Source organism: Wyeomyia smithii, chromosome 2, assembly GCF_029784165.1.
Source record: "Wyeomyia smithii strain HCP4-BCI-WySm-NY-G18 chromosome 2, ASM2978416v1, whole genome shotgun sequence".
NCBI lineage: Eukaryota > Metazoa > Arthropoda > Insecta > Diptera > Culicidae > Wyeomyia > Wyeomyia smithii.
Window position 1 is genome coordinate 80,488,163 of NC_073695.1, and position 14,054 is coordinate 80,502,216.

At 36.8% G+C, this 14,054-nt stretch overlaps 1 protein-coding gene across 1 annotated transcript in view; it reads left to right on the top strand.

The window, feature by feature from the left end:
* Positions 1–14,054, top strand: part of LOC129720767 (cubilin homolog) — a 32,830-nt gene that overhangs the window by 3,797 nt on the left and 14,979 nt on the right. Inside the window, exons 2-6 of the mRNA XM_055672479.1 lie at positions 6,600–6,860; positions 6,914–7,601; positions 7,658–7,888; positions 7,945–8,340; positions 8,401–9,991. Coding sequence (XP_055528454.1) covers positions 6,600–6,860; positions 6,914–7,601; positions 7,658–7,888; positions 7,945–8,340; positions 8,401–9,991 — 3,167 coding nt within the window. The remainder of the gene's footprint in view (positions 1–6,599; positions 6,861–6,913; positions 7,602–7,657; positions 7,889–7,944; positions 8,341–8,400; positions 9,992–14,054) is intronic.

Sequence of the window (14,054 nt, forward strand, 5' to 3'; positions counted from 1 at the left end):
AGCTTGATGAGCACCGATGATCAGGAAAGGGTTTACAGCATTTGGGCTTGGTGTATTCCATTTTCACTTTATTCATCTTCACAAAATGCAAACATCTGGAATAGTGCAATCGTATTTATATACGAAAACAGATATTATAGGTGACCCAGTAGTTATTGGTTGCGTACTTCACAAACAGTTATTATTAGTAAACAAGTAGGTAGTGTTGCACGACAAACATATTATTTTATAAAACATTTTTATAAAACATTCGAACAACCTTATGATGTATATAAAATATAAGGTGAAACTAGTTCTGTAAAGTATATATGTCATAAAAAAATATGTTCCTAAGATAATAAAACTCGAAAACAAATATTTGATTCTTATATATATTTATATCACTTAGAACATTTAACTCTTTTCTTGAGAACCGTTCGCCCAATCGTTTTGTTGTCAAAGAATGAATTGTATATTTTTGATGAGGCATTCCAATGAACGTATGGTTCTTGCTGGAGAACCAAGGACAAATTAAAAGAAAAACGTGTATTTTCCGAAATATTAATAATTTATTGAGCTTAAATTTAAAATAACTCGAAAACAGATGCCTTTAGAATGTTTGCCTCCAAGAACTTTTTGATTCAAAATGACTCTCTGCATCTTTTAGGGTCATCAGAATACAAATATTTTGGAAAATGTTTAAATTAGAATTTTTTATTAAAAAATTAATCTACCATAAAAAAAATATTTTTAATTTCTCCATCCTGGACTTTATTTTAAAATTTGCCTATTAACGTCAAGTTTCTTTAAAAAAAAAAAATAAAAAAAAAATTCAACTGTTTTTTTTTAAATTGAAATTTAATGTTTATTTTTAATTTTTTTTGGTCAAAAAAAATTTTTTTTTGTACAGTGTATATTTTTTTATGGTGCATTTTTAATTCCCTACAACTCATTCTCAGACAGTTTTTCTATACAACCAACGGTTTCTGGGCTACAATGCTTCGAATAAAACCTATGCCAAAAGGCATACGCCCTTTTAGAATGTAACTCATGGGTGTGAAAAATCGCTCCATCTGTGGAAAATGCTCAGTTTGCTAAGCCAAATACGTGTGCAAAGTTTCATTCAAATCAAAAATGGTCGATATTCGACCATCGGTGATTTGGCGCGATCTTGCTCTAATACAAACTAATTACAAATTGAAAAAATCATCAACAGCATCATCATCTTTCGCTGTGATCGCTCAAATCTCGTGTTGAATTGTTTCCAGAAAATTTGAAGTTCATTATACTTATCAGCAGGAAAAATGTCTATATATGTTATCCGGTATTCCTAATCCGGTTTCTATGGTTGAAAGAGTACATTTAAATACATGTATAACACCATGAATTACTACAACTACTACTACTATGACAACTTACTGGACATTGAATTAGGTGGTGCCGCTGAAGTTGAAGGCTCCATAATAAAATTCAACGAATTTATGAATTTGAAAACCAATACACTGGAATGACACAACGTTCTAAATGAATACGAAAAGATGCGGAGGGCGACGACTGTTCTTTGTTTTTTTTCTCACTAAGCGAAATGTGTGCTTTACTTTTGTATGCAAACGAGTGCGAAGCAAAAGCAATCTTCAAACGGGCTATTGTTGGCCGGAGTTTGATGGTATGAATTTGTTGCTAATATTTGAAACTTCAATCAGTTTAGCGATATTTGAAAAGGGCTGAATGTTTAAGTATTGTTTTAAATTTGCAGAAAGTGATAAAGGTTGACATAATTAAAATTTCAGATTTGTTTACTGTTTTCTTGTTTAACACTTATTTTATAAAATTTTCTTAGATAAATTTTGTGATTTTTGTCCAAATTTATATTTTATCCTTACAGATTGAGTACGATAGGATTATTTTCATCAATGGGGTATCATGATTATGATTAAAATAATCCTGGATGAAATTTCAACTTCAAAAATAAGAACTAAAAAATCTGTTATCGCTTCCTTCACTAAAGTGACAATTTGCGCAGTTTTGCGCTACAGCGGACAGTATGCATTTGAAAGCTTACGTTTTTACCTAAATTTTGAATGTAGTCACAACCGTGGCAAACTGCGGCAACTAAACTTTTAAGCAACTTTTCTAGAAAAAATCACGTTTTTCTTAAATTTTTTCTAGTGTCAGGCCTACTATGACCAAGTTTTACAATATCTAATGAAAAGGGTTTGGTTTTGCTTAATATTTACAACAACTTTTCTTTTGACGTCAAAAAAATCCAAGCTATCATTGAAGCTACAGAGCGTTTCAAAGTAATGTACTTTTTTTCAAAAAAAAAGAAAAAAACGTCAATTCGCTAAGCTTTGAAAAGTCATAAAGAATTCAGATTTTATGATATTGCGCCCAAATTTTGGATTTAGACACTTGAATGTTATAGCAATAAAGAAAAAATATTATGAAACAGCAAACGACAAAATTTTTTTTTGGCTGACGGCCAGCGATTCCCCACTGTACAGTGTAAAGATTCAATCAGTCATATAACTTCCTTCCAAGAAGCCAAATCTGCTGCCTAATGGTGACAGGCGTTTGCAGATGCCCTAGGGAAACACTTTGAAGGCTGCATTCAAGACTTGGATCGCTCGATAGTTTTCGCAGCCTAGTTTGTCGCCCTTCTTGCAGATGGGGCAGATAACCCATTCTTTTCACTCCTCTAGTAGCTGTTCTGTCTCTCAGTTTCAGGACTGGTAGCGCACTGTGGTCCAGAAATGAAAAAACGTGGTCAAAAGTCATTTTCTCATAAACGTTACATTTTAGAGCAATACTGTCTTCGAGAAAGTTTTGGAGTAAAAAAAAAACCTTCTTTTGACATTAACAGATCCGTGATAAATCCCCCTACAAGCGACAAAAAAAAATATTTTCTCTAAAAATCAATATTTATTACCGCCGTCTTTGGCAAAGTTTTCCAAAATGACATAACAAAAAACTTTGCTGAAGACACTAGGTAGCTATTTCTCAATCTTACTGAGCTATCTGATTATGTTCAATGAAGTTTAAAAAAAATGGTTTTTGCCGTTAAAATTCATATTTTATACCACTATACCTCTGATATTCTTACTGAACTTTTGAAACAACATCAGACCTTTATTTTTTATATGTTACAGCAGACTTAATTTGATGATAATTAGGTTTCTTTCAATTTTTCCTGCCAAAAAATTTACTTTCGACAAGTAATTTTCGATTTTCTGCCGTTTCCCAACACATCCCACGGCAAGATTACCACCTATTGAATTGTCCATGTGCTTTGCACACACGGCACTTAAAATTTCTTGCAGAAATTTGCAGACACTTATGAAATCATGAAACAAAACAACTTTAACGTGAGTTCATTTAAGTCATGTTGATCAATAGCGGATCTTTGTTGCGAAAAACATAGCAAGCTTTGCATTTTTACCTTTTGACGCATCTTTTGAAGTAAGTAAAAAGAAATCAAGTCATTCTTAAAACACCTGGTTATATTTTGATCAAATGTTATACCCATAGCTTCCGTGGTCTTTCAGTCAAACCCGCTTCTCCTCCGGGTTTAATCACGTGGTCTACATTTCGCCGAAAATGTAGTTTTTTTTTACCATAATACGAACACAAAACTATACATGTTTTATACGAAGTAAAGTTGAGAGAGAGAGAGAAAGAAAGAGAGAGAGAGAGAGAGAGAGAGAGAGAGAGAGAGAGAGAAAGAGAGAGTAACCTTAATCAATGACTATCATGGAGCAAAATTGGATTAGTAATTTTAGTAAGCCACCTTAATAAAGTAATAAAAAAAAGGTACTTCCGAGGAGCCCACAGCTCATGCACGTTAATAATACTAATGTTGAAGAAACGGTCTTCAATCCTCAACCTGCAAATTCTAGGACTTTTCGGCTATTACCCGATCACCCGCCTTTGCATCTCGTCCATCACTATAAAAGCTGTTCCAACTCATATGTGCTTCCACAACTCTGGTAGATGGTAAGACCAATCGTCCCTTTCTAGCATACCTCCTGCAGCGCTAGAATGTTGAACCTGCGGGTCTAAAAACCCTCGGAAAGCACGCGGGTACTTCCAAGAAAGTTTAGAGACCGGCAGCTCTAAATTACAAGTACCCAATCGGTAGTCCGTTTTCGTGGTCTTTTTTTTGTTAGATTTGGACCACTGCGACCATTATTTTGATCTTGTTTGGTATACCTCTTCTTTAGTCTAGGTACTCGTGGCAGACATATCACTATTGATGGAAGTGATCGTCGTTGTCATATCGCACCCATATCGTTGCCTAGGTCCTAGCCGATTGTTCCAGTCCGCAATTAACGTTATTGCGGCCGTTGCTGTTGTTTTTTAATGGTGCGGGCTTGCATGGCCGGCAACCAACCCCACTATGTCACAGGAGAACGCAATAGGAGTACCATCATGTAAAGACTTGGGCACTACCTGGACTTGAGATGAAAACTGCGATACTAAAAAACGCTTCCGTTCAGGCTTGATTTGTTTCATTCTTACGGATGTACACTTGTATTTCCGTAGAAATCAGGTGAAACCAAAGATAAGCAGCGGAAATTTGCAGAATTTTTGGAATTGCACGAAATATTTTGGCATCTCTGCTTCCGTTAGTGTCGATCCCACGGAACTCGCTTCCAAGGAAGAAAACCCCACACCCCCTGTCAGGATGCGACCAGCAGTTCCACTGTGGTTGATTACCCGGTCTTTCAACTATTTATTCATATATCAGTTGGTGTCACGAGAAGCCAGGGGTTCGGTAGCTGGAAGCCTGAGGTTCACTAGTTTTGCTCCTTTGGTTCAGTCCAGTTGTTAACCAACCAAGCGACTTTAGTGTAGAAGAAAAGACAATTTTCAATAATTTTGGGTAAAAAAATTCGATTATCCTTACAATAAATGAAACGAATTACTCACAACCGAACTCTCATGTACAAACATTTAATGATGGTCGATTCAGCAATCTGAAAATTTATTTAAGTTTGAGATTGCTTCTTCTAGGGGGGCAACTCTAGCGTTACGATTTGTTACATTGGAGAAGAGTTGTAAGATCAACGTTACGTAACAAAATGTTTTTTTCTCTTGCTCTACTTAAGAGACAATTTCTCACATTTTTTAGAAAAATTTACTTTAAAACGAGCATTATTATAAACCGTACCAAGACTCACTCTCGAGTTAAGATCCCAATCTAACAAGCCAGTCCTCGTATGTTCGAATCCCAGCTCCTGTGGGCACGATCGTAGCGCTCGACCCGCAATTGTCCTGTACAAACATTTAACAGTTGGCCGCGAGGTCTGTATATAATAAACATAAGTTCAAGTTGTGAAAGGGCAATGTATCACCAAGGCTTTTCCTTTTCGATTTACTTCGACATGAAATCATAAATAGTTTTTTATTCTATACACAGAATTCGCTTTTCAGGCGGGGGATACGTGCCGCGTAAAAAAACCGCGTAAATTCCGGAATCCGCGTAAAAAAACGCGGAAATTCCGAAATCCGCGTAAAAAACCGCGTAAATTCCGGAATCCGCGTATAAAAAACTTGCGTTAAGTCTGCATTCCGAGTGAAGGAAAACCGAAATCCGCACAAAAAAAATACCGCGTAAATTCCGGAATCCGCGTAAAAAAACGCGTAAATTCCGGAATCAACGTAAAAAAAACCGCGTAAATTCCGGTATCTGCGTAAAAAAAGCCGCGTGGCTGCAATATAGGTCGATTTGTTTCAATTGATGATTGTTCACAGATTTCTTTGTGATTAACGGTATTTCTTATATTCGTAAGACAGCTAGACAATCAAAGTTTTCGTTTCCATCATTGAAATTGTCGATATCGATCAAAATTCAGGAGTTTGAGGCCTGTTTTCTTCGACTGATTGAAATGGGCGTTACTGCTTAAGCCGTTCTTTACCCTACAATATTTCGAATTAAGAAATTAAGACAATAAGTTACATAAAAATCCGAATTGTCCGTTGCTAAAAGCCTAGCTTTTTCGTGTTACGAAATTTGTAACTGTTGCCCAACCTCATTTCTATGATGTAGCGGAGTTCATATCGCAGACACACGCCCCGTAGCACTGAACACTAAAAAAATGTATTACTACTATGTAATGTATTATTACTATTACTAAAATTAAAATTCGGACTATTTTATGGAGTTGCTCAATGCAACTCAAATAATTATAATTTTCTGCAAAAACACTTTTTAGAACGCAGTTAACCAAGTTTTATAAAAAACTTTTTTAAAATGTTACTCTTGGATTCATTCGGATGAATGTATGCTCTATGAAAAATGTTTCTCCTGCGCAAGCATGAAAAATTCTCAAGCTAACGTGATGACAAATGTTAGTTTAGTAAAGCCTACACATTAACAAAGTTTCTTTGACTTCTGAGAGAGTGTTTTCAGCCCCATAGACAAGTTGAGGCGAAATAATTATTTAGAATCGAAAGTTAAGAAATTTAATCTTTACGAAACAATGCCACGCAGTAATACTAGATAATTCAACAAACGAAGCAGGTTCACAGTTTGTAGAAATAATTACAAAATAAACAAAGATTTCTGACGAATAAATATAACAAGAAAGTGGTTTCAAATGCATTTTTTACTTCTGCAGACCCAAAATCATCGCCAATGATGGACATCTGGTCATCGAGTCGGCGGTTGACAGGAACATATCCATCCTGTTGAAAGGCAACGGTTTCCTGAATGTCGGTGACTTGAGCATAGGAAAAATGATACAGAGTCTCGTCAACGTTACGGTACCGTCTGCCAGCGACGCCACAATAGTTGGAGATTCGTCTCAGCTTCAGTATTTGATGAACACCATTAAGGGTCCTTTTGGTTTATTGAAACGCGTTCTCGCTTTAGAAAATGGGTATTTTTAGCGTTCTTCGAATGACCTTTGAATCTTACCTTAATTAATTACAGAACATATGACGCCGATGGTCCACGGGCACGTGGTCGTCTCAATAATGTACATCGCCGCCTAAATGCACTAGAGCGGAAGGTCAGTAATCTAATGACGAAGCTGCGGGAAAATAATTGTAAAACAAGTCCATGTCAGAACGGTGGCACGTGTTTGAGTTTATTCGATTCTTTCGTGTGTCAGTGTCCGAAAAACTGGGAAGGACCAACCTGTGCTACGGACGTGAATGAGTGTGCCGATTTTGCTGGTACCGATTTGGGATGCCAAAATGGAGCGACATGCAAGAATACCCCCGGCGGCTATAGTTGCATATGTGCCGGAGGCTGGCAGGGAATTCACTGCAACAGCCGAACCAAAGACTGCATGTCCTCAGGAAGCGAACTCTGCGGTCATGGCACGTGTGTACAGACTAAGGAAGAACCCGGCTACAAGTGTATTTGTGAACAAGGCTGGAGAACGAATGGGGTGATGCCCGCTTGTACGGTTGATGTCGATGAGTGTTTGGAATCAAAACCACATTGCTCTAAAGATCCGGAAGTTAATTGCATAAATCTTCCCGGATCCTTCGTCTGCGGTGGTTGTCCGCCAGGGTATACCGGCAACGGGTTCTATTGCGTTGATATTGATGAGTGTCAAACCAATAATGGAGGTTGCAGCACATCTCCCTCGGTGACTTGTATTAACTTAAGGGTAAGTCTGTTCACTTTACCATTGGTATACCAACTCAGCTGTCTATTTAATGATAGGGATCGTATAAATGTGGAAACTGTCCACCAGACTTTACTGGTGATGGTAAAATATGTATGCCTAGGAATGGTAGATGTACACCCGGTTTATGCCATCCATTGGCCCGTTGCGTGGACTATGCGAGTGGAGTCGTATCGTGTATCTGTCCCCCAGGATACCAAGGGTCTGGATACGGACTTTCGGGATGCATGAGGGCGCCATTAAATCCATGCATGTTTAATCCGTGCAAGGTAATTTACTAGCTATTAAAACAAGCTCCGGGCTTTGAAATATTTCTATCTTACAGAATGGGGGAACATGCACTGTTATAGGATTCAACTACACCTGTAGTTGCCCTCAAGGAACAGCACCACCGAATTGCGCCCGACTTACATCCCCGTGCGTACCAAATCCATGCTTGAACGGTGGTACGTGTACCCCATTCTTGGATCGATACGTATGTGGCTGTCCGGCGGGTTACACCGGTTTACGTTGTCAGGGTACCTCGCGGGCTTGTGGTGGTATACTTGATTCATTTTCCGGTGTTTTGAGATACCCACTTGACAATGGTACCTACAATCATAATGCCAGATGCGCGTGGTTGATCAGAACTAATCACACCAAGATTTTGAACGTTACCTTCACGCAATTCCATTTGGAGGGTTCTATTTCCACTGGAGAGTGTAAGTTCGATTGGCTGCAGGTACGTTATGTTCTACTTTATATTGTTCTAATCTTAAGTAATCTCATTCAAAATTTTCAGATTCATGATGGTAAAACTTCCGCAGCACATAATATTGGCCGGTTCTGTGGTAACACGCTACCAAATGGGGGCAACCTTCTATCTACCCACAATTTTCTTTACCTTTGGTTCCGTTCGGATAACAGTACTGCTCACGACGGCTTCGAGTTGAATTGGATGAGCATTGATCCGGTGTGCGGCGGGGAAATTACAGTGAAAAGCCACGGAGTCATTGCCTCGCCAGGATCACCAGGAAAGTATCCGCCCAACCGTGATTGTAAATGGTATCTGATAGCACCACCAGGAAAACGTTTCCAATTTCATTTCTTCACGATGAAGCTTGAGATTCACAACAGCTGTGAGTTCGATTTTGTTCAGATTAACGATGGCTTGCGCGATGAGTCTCCGGTGCTGGCCAAATTCTGTAATACATCGCATCCGGAACCACTGGTGACTCCAGGCAATGAAGTAACGGTGTATTTCCACTCGGACGAGGACAATAATGATGCCGGCTTCCAGATCAGTTACTCAGTAATTGAAGGAATTCCTGGTTGTGGTGGAACTTACACGAAACCAGAAGGGGAGATAAATTCTCCAACGCGATACGAGGATAACCTGTATCCGCATAATTTAAATTGCGAGTATTTAGTTCAGATGCCTCAAGGGAGTAAAATTGAAGTAAGGTTCAATAGATTCCATCTGGAATCTAGTGACTCTTGTAAGTTCGACTCACTTGATATGTTCGATGGACGAACCCCAGATGATCCTTCCTTTGGCCGGTTTTGCGGCGATCGCATGCCTGCTCCATTCTCAACAACATCAAACTATTTGTTAATCAAGTTTCGAACTGATTGGTCCACTTCACATGGAGGATTTTCATTGAGTTACAAAGTACAATGCGGAGGGGTTTACTCCGATCCGAATTCAGAGATCACTAGCCCTGGTTATCCAAAAGCCTACAGAGCCAGTCAGCAGTGCGATTACACAATACAGGCTCCAGTTGGAAAGGCGATTCTTCTTGATTTCACCGATTTCGACATTGAAGGCAATTCGTATCCGAACTGTGACCTGGATTACGTAGAAATTCACGATAGTTACGAATCTAACAACAATTCACTCATTGGACGCTACTGCAGTGCGAAGGTCCCTCCAAGGGCAATATCAACGCTGAACGTATTGCTGATGCGTTTTGTGTCGGATGTTTCGATTTCTGGAAAAGGTTTCCGAGCTAACTTCTCTTACGTTGACGTTGCTTGTGGTGGTGTGATCACTTCCGAGGACGTAACCATCCGACCCCCTTCGATAGCGGACCAAGGAAGCTATCTGCCCGATTTGGACTGCCGGTGGGTGATAGTAGCCCCCAAGACACACGCCATTCAACTGACTTGGAATAGTTTCGAGCTGGAGAAAAGCACTAACTGTATGTACGATTTTGTCGAAATCTACGATAACTCCACACAAAGAAACGTTTCCATTGGAAGATACTGCGGGACGGTCAAACCACCAGCAATTACCAGTGCCGGGAATATTTTAACAATTCGATTCAAGACGGACAGCTCGAACTCCAAGGATGGCTTTGGCTTAACGTTCAGGTTTATAGACGTACAGAAACGTGAGTATGTTACATCTAGCTATATATCGATCTCTTATATTTTACATGCGAGCGCAATAGGCCGTACGAGTAAAAATGTTTACTTTACTCATTCCACACAAATCTTATGAAAGAAGCAGAGTAAACTCTTTTATACATACGGTTTAACGTATTAATTTAACAAAAACAATACAAAAGTTTCGATATATATATATATATATATATATATATATATATATATATATATATATATATATATATATATATATATATATACATATATATATATATATATATATATATATATATATATATATATATATATATATATATATATATATATATATATATATATATATATATATATATATATATATATATATATATATATATATATATATATATATATATATATATATACATATATATATATATATATATATATATATATATATATATATATATATATATATATATATATATATATATATATATATATATATATATATATATATATATATATATATATATATATATATATATATATATATATATATATATATATATATATATATATATATATATATATATATATATATATATATATATATATATATATATATATATATGAAAGTTACATTCTAATTCAATTCAAATGACATATTTTTGTCAGACAATTTAAATTATTAACACTAGTTCACGAAAGCGAAAAAAATGTTGCCCAAAGCTAAAAATAGTTACCCTAAAAAAATTTTAACTTTTGAACCATTCCTGTGAATTTTTGAGCCCTCAGTGTATGCAGAAGTGCGTCAAAAAACCACACAGTAAGTGCTCGCCGGGTTCGCTTAGCTTTGGTAGGAACACCAATTTTCACAGGAATGATTAAAAAGCTGTAATCTTTCATTTTTGAGCTCCAAGGCAAAAACTGTGTTTATCAGTGTAATCAAATGCAACTTAGGTTTTGTTTGAAAATTTCTAAACTTTCTGCGACATCTAATTTCCAAGGGGATGTTACTGATCGAACTAGACTAATGTTGTCGGTAGTCATAGCGTGATCTTCATGAAATATATATTCGGCTATTTTGGATCTGAAATGGTGAGTTATTCCTTTTTCTGAGTCTTTCTTAGCCTTTACAAGTTCTGAAGTATGTTCCTTAAACCGGATGTCTAAATTTCTTTTTGTTTGGCCAATGTAAACTTTATCACAATGTGGACATGCAACTTTATAAACACCCGCCCTATGTAATTTGTCAATAGTGTCTTTAGTAGACCCCAACTTTGTTTTCATTTGATTATTTCTACTACTGTAGATAATATCGATACCAAATTTTCTAAATTTTTTACGAAGTTGACGAGTGAAACTGACGTCATATTCAACCACTACTCTTTTCCGATCTTCTGTTAGCGGAGTGAGTGTTGTGTGAGATTTCCTATGTTGGATTCGTTTCTTTTTGTCATAAATGGCTTGTATGGTTCTTCTGTTATATCCATTCTGCTCACCAATATCAAAAATATATTCCATTTCGTTTTTCTTACCTTCATTACTGTGAGGCAAAGATTCCATACGGTGGATCATATGGTGGAAAGAAGCCATTTTATGCTGGGAGGAGTGGTTAGAAGTGTTAGGTATTACCCGCTTAGTATGTGTGGGTTTCCTAAAGATTTCGAATTCAAAGTGGTTGGAGTTTTTAACAACGACTACATCTAAAAATGGAAGCCTGTTGTTTTGTTCAATTTCCAAAGTGAACTGGATATTTTTATGAAGACCATTCAAAATTCCCAAAAAACTTTCCAAGTCCCCCTGTTGTAAAATACAAAAAATATCATCAACATACCTCCACCAACGATCTGGTAAGCAGTCTTTTTCATTTAGTTTATTTTCCAAATGTGCCATAAAAAGCTCACATAAGAAAGGTGAAAGAGGATTCCCCATCGGTGCTCCTTTTGTTTGTTTGTGAAATTTCCCACGAAATGAAAAATAATTGTCTTCCATGCAAAGTCGAGTTAACTTCAAGTAACTGCGTACTTTAGTTTTCCAAGGGTTGTCACATTGTTGGGAAAGAAGCCAATCTTCCAAAAGATTTATAGCTTCTTTCACTGGAACACTCGGAAAAAGTGCTGTGACATCAAAAGAAACCATTATCTCGCCAGTGTTGATGCCCCCCGATGATTTTAAATTTTCAACAAAAACTCCTGTGCTCTTAACAGATCGACTAGGAAATTTTTTCGGCATTGATTGAAATTCCTTGACTAACCATTTTGCCAATTTTTCTGTTGGTGCCCCCACCGCAGAAACGATTTCTCTCATTTCATTACCAGGTTTATGTACTTTAGGGAGACCCTTTATTCTAGAAAGAGAAGGGTTCGAAACACGAAGATTTTTCAAAGCGTCACCAAAAATAGGTTGGCATTCTTTGATAGTTTTTTCAAAGTTTTTCACCATGTCGGTAAGGGGGTTGACTCTCTGTTGCCTGTATGGGCCATTATTAATTTTCTCCAACATTTGTTGATCGTAATCATTTTTGTTCAAAATAACAATTTTATTCCCCTTATCAGCTTTTAAATAAAAGACAGGATTATTACATAATTCTTTGATTGTCTGTAAGTCTGTGCTATTATTTACAAGACGTGGACATTTTTTTAAATTATCCAAGAAGGATGTGCGCACTTCACTAATTTGTGCGGTGGAAAAATTGCATTTTTCCATTGAAATTTTTCCACCGCACAAATTAGTAAAGTGCGCACATCCTTCTTGGATAATTTAAAAAAATGTCCACGTCTTGTAAATAATAGCACAGACTTACAGACAATCAAAGAATTATGTAATAAACCTGTCTTTTATTTAAAAGCTGATAAGGGGAATAAAATTGTTATTTTGAACAAAAATGATTACGATCAACAAATGTTGGAGAAAATTAATAATGGCCCATACAGGCAACAGAGAGTCAACCCCCTTACCGACATGGTGAAAAACTTTGAAAAAACTATCAAAGAATGCCAACCTATTTTTGGTGACGCTTTGAAAAATCTTCGTGTTTCGAACCCTTCTCTTTCTAGAATAAAGGGTCTCCCTAAAGTACATAAACCTGGTAATGAAATGAGAGAAATCGTTTCTGCGGTGGGGGCACCAACAGAAAAATTGGCAAAATGGTTAGTCAAGGAATTTCAATCAATGCCGAAAAAATTTCCTAGTCGATCTGTTAAGAGCACAGGTGTTTTTGTTGAAAATTTAAAATCATCGGGGGGTATCAACACTGGCGAGATAATGGTTTCTTTTGATGTCACAGCACTTTTTCCGAGTGTTCCAGTGGAAGAAGCTATAAATCTTTTGGAAGATTGGCTTCTTTCCCAACAATGTGACAACCCTTGGAAAACTAAAGTACGCAGTTACTTGAAGTTAACTCGACTTTGCATGGAAGACAATTATTTTTCATTTCGTGGGAAATTTTACAAACAAACAAAAGGAGCACCGATGGGGAATCCTCTTTCACATTTTTTATGTGAGCTTTTTATGGCACATTTGGAAAATAAACTAAATGAAAAAGACTGCTTACCAGATCGTTGGTGGAGGTATGTTGATGATATTTTTTGTATTTTACAACAGGGGGACTTGGAAAGTTTTTTGGGAATTTTGAATGGTCTTCATAAAAATATCCAGTTCACTTTGGAAATTGAACAAAACAACAGGCTTCCATTTTTAGATGTAGTCGTTGTTAAAAACTCCAACCACTTTGAATTCGAAATCTTTAGGGAACCCACACATACTAAGCGGGTAATACCTAACACTTCTAACCACTCCTCCCAGCATAAAATGGCTTCTTTCCACCATATGATCCACCGTATGGAATCTTTGCCTCACAGTAATGAAGGTAAGAAAAACGAAATGGAATATATTTTTGATATTGGTGAGCAGAATGGATATAACAGAAGAACCATACAAGCCATTTATGACAAAAAGAAACGAAGCCAACATAGGAAATCTCACACAACACTCACTCCGCTAACAGAAGATCGGAAAAGAGTAGTGGTTGAATATGACGTCAGTTTCACTCGTCAACTTCGTAAAAAATTTAGAAAATTTGGT